The sequence below is a fragment of the Magnusiomyces paraingens genome (genome assembly GCF_902498895.1).
Source record: "Magnusiomyces paraingens strain CBS 517.90 genome assembly, contig: contig1, whole genome shotgun sequence".
Lineage (NCBI taxonomy): Eukaryota > Fungi > Ascomycota > Dipodascomycetes > Dipodascales > Dipodascaceae > Magnusiomyces > Magnusiomyces paraingens.
In genome coordinates this window covers 2,305,001-2,315,000 of record NW_022474067.1, presented here as the reverse complement: position 1 = coordinate 2,315,000, position 10,000 = coordinate 2,305,001, and the positions used below count along the sequence as shown (strand labels likewise).

The 10,000-nt window shown below is 40.9% G+C and overlaps 4 protein-coding genes across 4 annotated transcripts in view; 2 read left to right on the top strand and 2 right to left on the bottom strand.

Moving 5' to 3' along the window:
• Positions 1–718: 718 nt before the first annotated feature.
• SAPINGB_P000677 (uncharacterized protein) lies at positions 719–2,320 on the bottom strand (the record flags this gene model as incomplete). The annotated part of the gene is made up of 1 exon (XM_031995400.1): positions 719–2,320. The coding sequence occupies one exon, from the start codon at positions 2,318–2,320 to the stop codon at positions 719–721; it is 1,602 nt and encodes a 533-aa protein (XP_031851291.1).
• A 1,204-nt stretch (positions 2,321–3,524) lies between these two features.
• SAPINGB_P000676 (uncharacterized protein) lies at positions 3,525–5,063 on the top strand (the record flags this gene model as incomplete). The annotated part of the gene is made up of 1 exon (XM_031995399.1): positions 3,525–5,063. One exon carries the CDS (start codon positions 3,525–3,527, stop codon positions 5,061–5,063), a length of 1,539 nt encoding a protein of 512 aa, XP_031851290.1.
• Positions 5,064–5,173: 110 nt separating this feature from the next.
• SAPINGB_P000675 (uncharacterized protein) lies at positions 5,174–9,372 on the bottom strand (the record flags this gene model as incomplete). The annotated part of the gene is made up of 3 exons (XM_031995398.1): positions 5,174–8,907; positions 8,971–9,087; positions 9,135–9,372. 3 exons carry the CDS (start codon positions 9,370–9,372, stop codon positions 5,174–5,176), a joined length of 4,089 nt encoding a protein of 1,362 aa, XP_031851289.1.
• Positions 9,373–9,651: 279 nt separating this feature from the next.
• SAPINGB_P000674 (uncharacterized protein) overlaps positions 9,652–10,000 on the top strand; it is a gene marked incomplete at both ends in the record, with an annotated part of 2,551 nt that continues 2,202 nt past the window's right edge. The window contains one exon of the mRNA XM_031995397.1: positions 9,652–10,000. This exon is cut by the window's right edge and continues 1,228 nt beyond it. Within this exon, the coding sequence (XP_031851288.1) occupies positions 9,652–10,000 (349 nt within the window).

Below are 10,000 nucleotides of genomic sequence, written 5' to 3'. Positions count from 1 at the left end.
TTTATTTATATATGCAAGTTAGAGCGTATTATTGTGGCTTGTATAAAAGTTATATTGATATATATATAAATATAAATATATAAATATAAATAAATATTTTTTTTTGAAAATTGCAATTAATTTATTTCTATTTAAATAATTAAAAAAAAAAAAAAAAAAAAAAAAACCCCCCCTCCCTCTCTTCCCTCCATTATTTTATGCTACTTTGGTTTTTAAATATATTGGCTTTTTAAAAAAAAAAAAAAATTTTTTTTAATTCCTTCTATTTGGCGCATTAATGAAAACAAGCCATGTAGCAACTATTGAAAAAAAAAAAAAAAAAAAAAAAAAAAATTTTATTTTGTTAATTCATTTTTGTTGCTATTTAAGCCACAATTTTTTTTCTTTTTTCTGGACTTTTGGACTTCTCTATGATAGAAAAAGGAAGTGACTTGAAAAAAAAAAAAAAAAAAATTGCTTGTTTCTTCACTAAAATGACGCCATCACCTTATTATTATTATTATTTATTTATTATTATTATTTATTTATTATATAATAATTATTGAAAAAAATTAAAATTAAAATTAAAATCAAACTCGGACCCCAAACGGCTGTGCAGTTCCGAGTAACAACCTTCTCATCCCGAGTATATAAAATAAAAAACAAAAAAAAAAAAAAAAAAAGTCTATTAACATGGAACTTACAACAAAAATTACAAAAATTACAAAAAAAAAAACAACTAAACATTTGCACTCTTCTTAACCCGACTCACTCCTGGGAACCGAACTGAACCAGATGTCAACGCACATATAGCAGCAGATAAAATACTAATTCCAAGAATCGCCACAACTACCATATTACTATACTCAAATCCTCGTTTAACATCTCTTGGCCACCCTGTATAAAGTGCATATGTTGTTGTAACTGAACCTAAATTACCCAACCCAGAAACTAATGCTGCACTAGCCGCAGTACCAACATCACCGTGGCGTGGACCAAATATCTCAGCAGCCCACGTCATACAAATAGGAACTGTAGGACCTAATCCAAACCCAGTAATCAATAAACCTCCATATCGAGGCCATTGACGTGGAGCATATGTAGTAACAACCATACCAACAATAATAACAACAGTAGATGCAGAAAAAACAGTTCCACGCCAACGCCTAAACTTATCACTAAATGGTGTCACAAATAAAATGGCAATTAAATCACACATCCAAATAGGTGCCATCAATAATGATAATGTCACAGATGACCATTTACCATTAATAGTAGTTAAAATAGTTGTACCAAAAACAACAATCCCATAACCAGTACCCACAACTCCAAAATACATAATAACCAATGGCCAAATACGGAAATCAATAAAAACTTTCCATAAATCTTTAAGAGTCCATGAAACATTTAGGTACCGGCCCTTCATGTCAGCCTGATGCAAAGCTTGTTCAGCTTCAGTCAAAATAGGACGCTGGCGTACTGTAAGTGAATCTAAAAATTTAGATGCCTTACTACGCTTATTATTATTATTATTATTACTATCATCATCATTATTATTAAACACAGGAATTGGTCGGTCTGGTAACCACCAAATCAATGAAATACCAACAACAATAGTCACAACACCATAAATCAAAAACATCCATTGCCATCCAGACATTCCACGATCATTATTCATACGTTGAAACCCTGCCGCAATTAATCCTGCAACACTTGCAGATACTTGTGCTGCTGTAAAGTAGTACCCTATTCGCCGGGCTGTACGATGTGCCGGATACCATAATGAAATGTAGTAAGCAAGACCAGGCCATGTACCTGCACCACAAATGCCAGAAATAAGACGAATGGCAATAACACCACCTGCAGTCGATAGCGCTCCATAGCATGCATAGACTAGTCCTACAGTAATAACAATACGTGAGAGCCAAGTCTGTGGGGCAAGTCGAGTCATTGCCAGGTTCATAGGTACATCAAAAATAATATAGCCGACATAATAAAGAGCTGAGGCTGTAGAAGTATCATGTGCTGAAAGTCCTAATTGAAGACGTAAAGAGTCACCGGTTTCTCTATTCATAGTAAGGGCATTACCGTAAAGTGAAGATCCCATAGATGTCAAAAAGTACATGCACCAAAGTGGTGGAATGATTCGTAAATCAAGTTTGCGATAAATTCTATCGAGCTCATGCTGGGTGGCCTCATCGGAAAGGTCAATATTGGGAGAAGAGTTGGTAGAAGTGGAAGAAGTATTGTCATATTCTTCATCTGCCGAGAGCTGTTTGGTGAGAGCTGTGGCATCGTATTTGCTGGTGTCTTCATAGACAATGGGTTTATTTTCCGTCATTTTATAGATGGATGGAATAGATTTATATATATATATATATATATATGTGCGTCTATGGTATATATGTCTATGGGGTATTGGTTAAAGGAGGGAAAAAAAAAAATTTTTTTTTTTAAAAAAACTTGGGGAAATAGATGTACTTTTATATAATTTTGTTTCCCTACAAAGATCCCAACAAAAAAAAAAAAAAATTATATTATTATTATTCTTTTGATTTTTTTTTTTTTTTTTTTAAAAATATATACTTGCGGGGTCTTTTCATTTATATTTATTTTTTTTTTTCCCAATTACATCTTTTTCTTTTTTTTGAAAAACTATACATATAGTTTGATATATATCAAAAGATCTTTCTTTCTTTCTTTCTTTCTTTCTTTCTTTCTTTCTTTCTTTCTTTCTTTCTTTCTTTCACTCTCTCGTCTTTTAAAAGTCCCCGTCGCTCTTCTATGTCCCCCTCCCCCTCTTCCTTCCCCTTCCATATGGCCCAATCATCTTGCGTGACTCACTGGTGACTCGCACCACTTACTGTTTTCGGTTACGCTTTTTTTTTTTTTTTTTTTTATTATTATTTTTTTTTTTTTTCAAGCAACAAAAAAAAAAAAAAAAAAATTTCCGGCTTATCGCCGATCTTTAATTGGTAGTACTTTTGCCCTAACCCTTTATTGTTTATTGTTTATTTTAGAAATTCTCAAACTGTTAATAATCATCGGTCTTCTCCCGGCCTTTTTTTTTTTCTTTTTTTTAAAATAAATAAATATATATATATATATATATATATATGTATGTATAATTAAAACTGGTAAATCTAAGATTGCTATTTTTTTTTTTTTCAAATCCCGAATGACTGTTGAATTTTTCTTTTTGACTGACTCATGACTCGTTTATGAGTCGTAATGTAAACAATGACTCAGCTGACTCAGCACTCATGAAAAAAAAATTTAAAATAAATAAATACCCTAACCACAAATAATAACATGATTTTAACTTAATCAAACTTAATTAAACTAAATGCGCTAATTTAATTTAATTTAATTTAATTTTTTGATTATTTTAATTATTTTAATTTTTTTTTAATTTTTTTTTAAATTTTAAAAAAAAAAAATTCCTCCATCACCACCATCTCCACCACCCATCATAATTATCATCATCAATACCTCCCTCCCCCTTTCCCTTCCCCACAAACACCCTATCAAACAACTAACCACTCATGTCTTCTCCGCCGAAACAATCGGCTCCAGCACCTGCTGAAAAACGTACAGAGGTACCCACTTACGCTGCATTTGCCCCCTCTACTGCTCTCCCACCTCAAAACACTTCACCACTCTTAGCCTCCACTCCACCCACAATAACAAAAGCCCTCTCACAAGCATACCCACTATTACTAGCAGCAGACCATGCATTCGCACTCCTCACATGGACTTGTGATGACCTCTGGCAACCATTCTTGCTCACAGTAACTTACGCAGGCCTTGTACTATATTCAGACCCTCTCCTCAAATACGCTGGCCATCTCTTCGCTGTCGCAGCCGTTGCAGCCCATGTTTATGCAGGAATTAGTCTGGCAAAGGAAAGAGCCTCCCACCCAACTTTAGACTCTATAGTCCATACTCTCACAAACTTAACAACCCGTGCAAACCTCTTTTTTTCTCCCATAACTACCCTCAATCTCTCCCCACATGATGTGTCTAGACTCCTCTTCACCACCCTTTTCATGTCTCCAGTTTACATGATCATTGCCTTTTTCGTGCTTACTCCACGTTCTATCATCCTCTTTACCGGAATTGCCATTCTTACCTATCACTCAGTCTATGCTCGTGTTACCCGTGCCGTTCTTTGGCGTTCCCGCTCTATCCGTCTAGCTGCCTTTTATATCACAGGCCTTGACTTTTCCCGTACTCTTAAGCGTGCAACCACAGGTTCTTCATCTGCTGCTGCTGCTGCCGCTGCCGCAACTGCAGGCTCACCCTTTGGGGTCCAGTCCAAAGATGGTAAACCTGTCCGTTTCGTTTATGTCATTTACGAGAACCAGCGCCGCTGGCTCGGCATTGGATGGACCGCTAACTTATTGGCATATGAGCGTGCCCCCTGGACTGACGAGTTTCTTAACGAGTCTCCAGCACCAGAAGCTTTCCGTTTGCCTTCAGACGATGAGGCCATTTCTGCCGTCACAGGAGTCACTGCTTCTGCTGGAATCTTAGGTGGTGGTAATAATACTAATAATAATACCTCTAGCAGCACGGCTGTGCATTCTCCATCATCATCATCATCATCATCATCATCAACAACAACTACTACTACTACTACTGCAACTACCACTACAACCTCCGCAGAAAATAACAACAACAATAACAACAGCAACCCCTTTGGCTCAGTCCATTGGCGCTGGGTCGACAAAACATGGAAACTCGACCAAACAAACGACGGCGCACTTGTCGTCCCCAAGGGCAAGTCACGACTCACTGCCGACCCTGGATCTGCTAACGGGTGGGTCTACTATGATAATACATGGAAAAAACCGTCCACGGAAGACACCTTTCTTAAGTATACTCGCCGGCGGCGTTGGGTCCGTACTGCAGAACTTGTCTCAAGTGATCATGCTGCTGCAACCCCAATTCTTCCAGCTGCTCCTCCACCTGCTGTTACTGCCCAGAAATCTACAGCCTCTGCTGCTGCTGCAACAGCTACGGCCACGGCTGAGCCCAAGTCGGAGCCCAAACAGCGCAAATCCATTCGCTTTGAAGAGTAACTTATATATATATATATATATACATATATATGTAATTAACTTTTTTTTTTATTTTTTCCTTTATATATATATTTATATCCATCCGTACTTATTATACTTCAACACCTTCCCTACTTTCGTAACCGGTTCTCCACATATGATCTCACGCGGACCAAATCTTTTTTGCCCACTGTATCTTCCAGCCGTTTAAGGAACCCAGCGTCCACGTATTCAGCCATATCAGATGCACGAGTCTCCTTGATCCATTTGTTAAGTAAGTATACCACATCTTGTACAAGTTGCTGGTACCCTTGAGCCTCGTCAAAGGGATACTCACGACGCTCAACAAAGTCACGGAAAATTACAAAAAGGCTTTCATACGATAGTCCAGCATTCAAAAATGTCTCAACAATCCAGCCCAAGGGTCCATCACTTTGGCCATGTTCCACAGCATACGCTTCTAGTTTTTGTACAAGAAATTCGGATGGGAATACAAGTTCTGACAACATCAGCTGCTGGCCAAGGCGTTGAATCACCTGTGAAATAACCTCATAGGGCTGTGTTTTGTCTTCCTCAATAGCTTTGCGGTGCTCACTTTCAATGAGCTTTGTCCAGGCATTATTGATTTCCTCAGTCGACCGGAAGTCCGCAGAACTAAAGATCTGAATGCAAATGTCGTAGTATTCCAGCGGCCAGGCGTGCATGTTAAACAGAGTGCTGACATCTAATAGTTGCTTGCTTAGTGACTCTACCATTGCCAGCCGCTTGTTTTCATCCGTAAACTTGGGGTCATCAATAACTCGCTTTAAAATCTCGTCTTGGATAATCGCCACATCCAGGTACTCTTGGATCTGTACTCCAAGCTGCATCGCCTCTTGGCGCACCTCGGGGAACGAAGGGCACCCACAGTAGCTGCGTGCCCGCGACAAGTACTCTACTCGCTGGTTCAGATCCAAATCAAAATTATTACTCTTGGCCAATACAAAGAGCACTTGTGCAGCCGCATAATAGTTTTGGTGACGTTGGTAATAAACCCATAACAGGTTGGCAATGTTTATATCCGACTTGGCCTTGATTTCCAAGTATGATTGAATATAAGGTGTATCCACTTCCAGCAGACGCTCGTTAACACCTTTAGAAATAAACCAGTCGTAAAAACAATAATGAAACACTTCATCCTGAGCGCCATAGCATACTGCATAGGCCTCATTACGCAAGTACACTTCTGAAGACCAGTCATTTCCTCCAGGGTAAACCGCCAGCTGAGGCTCGGTCTCTAAAACAGGTTTGCTTGCAATTTCCTGATTGGCACGCTCGTCAGCCACATCAAGAACCTTGAAAATAAGCTCATAAGTACGCAACCGCTTCTCATAGTACTCCTTGCGCGGGTCGCGCTCGGGCTTGTCGTCGTGCAAGTACCCAACAGCCACGTTCCCTCGGTCCTCATGTTGTGCAGCTGTAAGGGCTAGCTCGACAGCGCCAGGATAAAATCTAAGCTTGACAAACATGTCGACTGCGTCCTTGAGGACGTCAAAGTTGATGCTGGCGGCCGCCTTTTGAAACAACCGCAAGCTTTCGTTAAGCTTTTGCATGCGCGAGTCAATGTCAAGCGACTCAGCCTTATGTAGACACTCCAGGGCCTTGTAGATAATGACGTCGTCTGCAGAGCAGTAGCTCACACAACGGTCCTTCAAAATCGCCGAGATAGAGTCCACAGACCCTCCTTCGGAAACGTTTCTGTTTACAAGGCACGTGATGAGCTCATGTGCAAGCTCTACACCTTGAGAAGTAGTGAAGAAAGACTTGAAGGTGACTGTTTCCAGCTTGTCTCGAACTGGTTGTGGGAGATATGTGGTGATAGATTCCAAGCCATCGGAGGCTTTAGCTGACTCGTCCAGAAGGAGCAATAAAAACGAAAGGCCTTCACGCATAGACGTAATGAGTTTGACAAGAGCATGGAGCCCGCGGTGTTCTGCCTGTAGGGAAATTTCCTCTGCACGGCCTCCTGTCAGGTTATTTGTAGGTTCCCCACCAAGCCCATCAATAAAGGCTCTATTTTTGTCCAAATACTCTGCAATCTGCACGAGAGTTAATTGGGTTTTTTCAATCGACTTTTTGCTAAAATTAATTGCAAACGCTTTAGGATGTTTTGCTCCTGCTTGAGTCTGTTTCTTTGTTTGGAAAAGGTTTTGGTTCCAAATGGTGTAAATGATACGCGAGATATAGGTGGCAAGGCCGTCGAATCGGCCAGAAAGTCTAATGAGATCGGTATTGTTGCTTGCGGGGACGACCTGACTGGAAAACGGCGCAAACGAGGGGGCATTCGCCAATGTCGAGGTTGTAGTTGAAGTTGTTGATGAAAGCGAGTAAGTGTTTTCGTCGTCAACCTTAACGTGGGGTTTCCCGCCAAGCTCAATGTAAACCTTGCTAGCAAACTCGGCCTCTGTGTGACTAAAAAGCGCAGGCTGGCTGGCAATGCTGAGAGCGCTAGTACATGTTTCAGCACGGCCGTAAAACTCAAAGAATGGGCGAATGTCTTGACCCAGCTCTTCAAAGATTTGGTATGGGTAACGGCGACTAAAGATATGAACACCAGTATTTGTGAGCACGACAATTCGCGGGTTTGCAACTGTGTACTGGGCGCGGGACTCGTTGCCAAAGCCGGGCTTGCCAAGGGGGGCATATGGGGTGACGAGAGCAATATCCTGGATGAAGCCTTCTGTTTCCAAGTAGCAAGCGTTTTCAAAGTATTGAGTGTTTGAGCCTGGAGTCATTTGGTGGATGATTTTCCCTGAATCTGGGGCTGCAACAAAAAGCTTATTGCTATCTTCGGCTGGAACCACAGCAAAAAAGTATCCGGGGGGGAAAGTTCGCGAGAGAGTTGTTGCTGGTCCGGAAATTGCTGGAGCACCATTGTTTGATACTGGGGGGAAGCGCAGCTGGATGGCCTGCATTGTTGTTGGTGGCCGAGTTCCCGATGTGTTGTCTGTTTTTATAAAGATGCGGGAGCCAGTTGCAGTGATGGCTACGAGGTTAAGAGAAGAGCTTTCAGTGGAGGAAATGACATTTATGGAGACAATAGAAAGTTTCTGGTTGCTATGGTTTGCTGTGGATGCGGAACCAGCTGGAGAGGTTTGATCTTGGGTGGTGATCATTTTAAGGTGGAAAGAAATTTGCTTGCTAGTATAGGTGTAAAGAAGCGAAACAGTGGAGCTTTTAGGGTCCATGTAATACATGCGGATTGAGGACTGAGTTGAGAGCGTGTAGATGAGGTTTCTAGAATCATCAATGACGACGGACACAATGCGCTCAGGCTCGTGGTTCTTGACAAAGTTGCCAATGACGGGGAGTTTTTCTAACTTGATGATTTCCGAGTTTGGCAGAGATGGGGCCAAAGAAGAGAGTAGGTATTGGCGGCTGTGGCAGACTTTGGAGCACTTACCTTTAAACCAGGTCTCGACATTGCTATAGATGATTTCCCAGAGGTTAGTTCCGTCCGAGTCTCCAGTGAAAAAGATGCGGCCGGTTTTAGGACTTGCGACGATTTGGGAGACGTCGAGGCCCTTTACGGAAACAGACATGCCTGTTTCGTAAAGCTCGATAGAGTTTGATTCTTTATTGTGAGAAAGAGCGACAATGTAAAGGTCGGAGAGAGTGACGAGAACGAGAAGATGGGAAATGGAGTCGATAAAAAGACCCTTTTTAGGAGGAACGAGAGCGACAGAAATGATGGTGGTATCCATTTCGTCAAATGTGTGGAGGTCGCCTCCTGTGCGGTAGTTCCAAAAATAAAGGCGGTTATCGACAGTGATCCATACACGGTCAATTTCCGCAAAAAGTCCCATTTGGGTTTTGCATTTTGTTTCTAAAAAAAAAATAGTTAATAAAAAAAATAGGGAAGGGTTAAAGTAAAAAGAAAAGGACATACGGTTATAACGCTCGTAAACCGAGTCTGGGATGTTGATCGTTTCAATACGTGTGAATGGGGAAAAGGGTCCAAGTAGAAGTGCGGATTCAAAGTAAAGGTACTGTGACCATGTGGATTCTAGAAAGTTAGTTAGATAGGCAATTGAGAATTGACAATAAACATACGAAGCGACATCTGGCCAATTTCTGGATACTTTGCATCTTTGTTGATGTAGGCATCGACAAGGGTTGAAGCCAAGGCGAGCGGGTCAGTAGTTTTCTTGAGGTCGGAAGTGCGGATGGTTCCAAGAGGCAGTGTATCTGCAGCAGTTCCTGCAGCCCCAGGAAGTCGGGCCATTGTATAGAACGGTCCCTTTGGCTGGGTCTGAGCAAGAAAAGGTGGCGCTTGGTGAATCTGCGTCATCTATTGTTGTTGTTGGTGTTAATGTTGTTGTGGTGGTGGTGATATTTTTTGACAAAAAGAATGGTGGTTTTGAAAATTTTTATGGTTTTTTTTTTAGTTGGAAAAAAAAAAAAATTTAAAAATTAAAAATAAATAAAAAAAAATACAAAAATACAAAAATACAAAAATATGCTGAGTCAGTTGTTACGTCATCTATAAGGCTTAATATAAAAATTAAATAATAAAAATAAATAAACCCTCCCCAATCTTTCTCATCACAAATCACAAACAACATTGCAAATGAACATCCTTGACGATTCCATTCTGGGCCCGGTGCTCAGACCATCACCTCAATCGGATTCTACAGATGCTGAAACTCAAATTGTTCTTGAATGGATGCACCCAGATACTTTACTTGCACCTCCATCAGACAAGGTTTTGACAGCCATAAAAGCTCTCGAAAAGGCAGGCCCGGAGAGCGTGCGCGTGCTGGAGACCCGGTACGTTGACCTCATGCGAACACATTTTATGCAGCACGCTGCTCCGTTACTTCAGCAATCTCTTGGGTCGCAGTCTTTTGCAGATCTTGCGTCGGTCATTGCCGAGTCTCGCAGACACTACCTGTACCCTGTGACCTTTTTCGATTCTC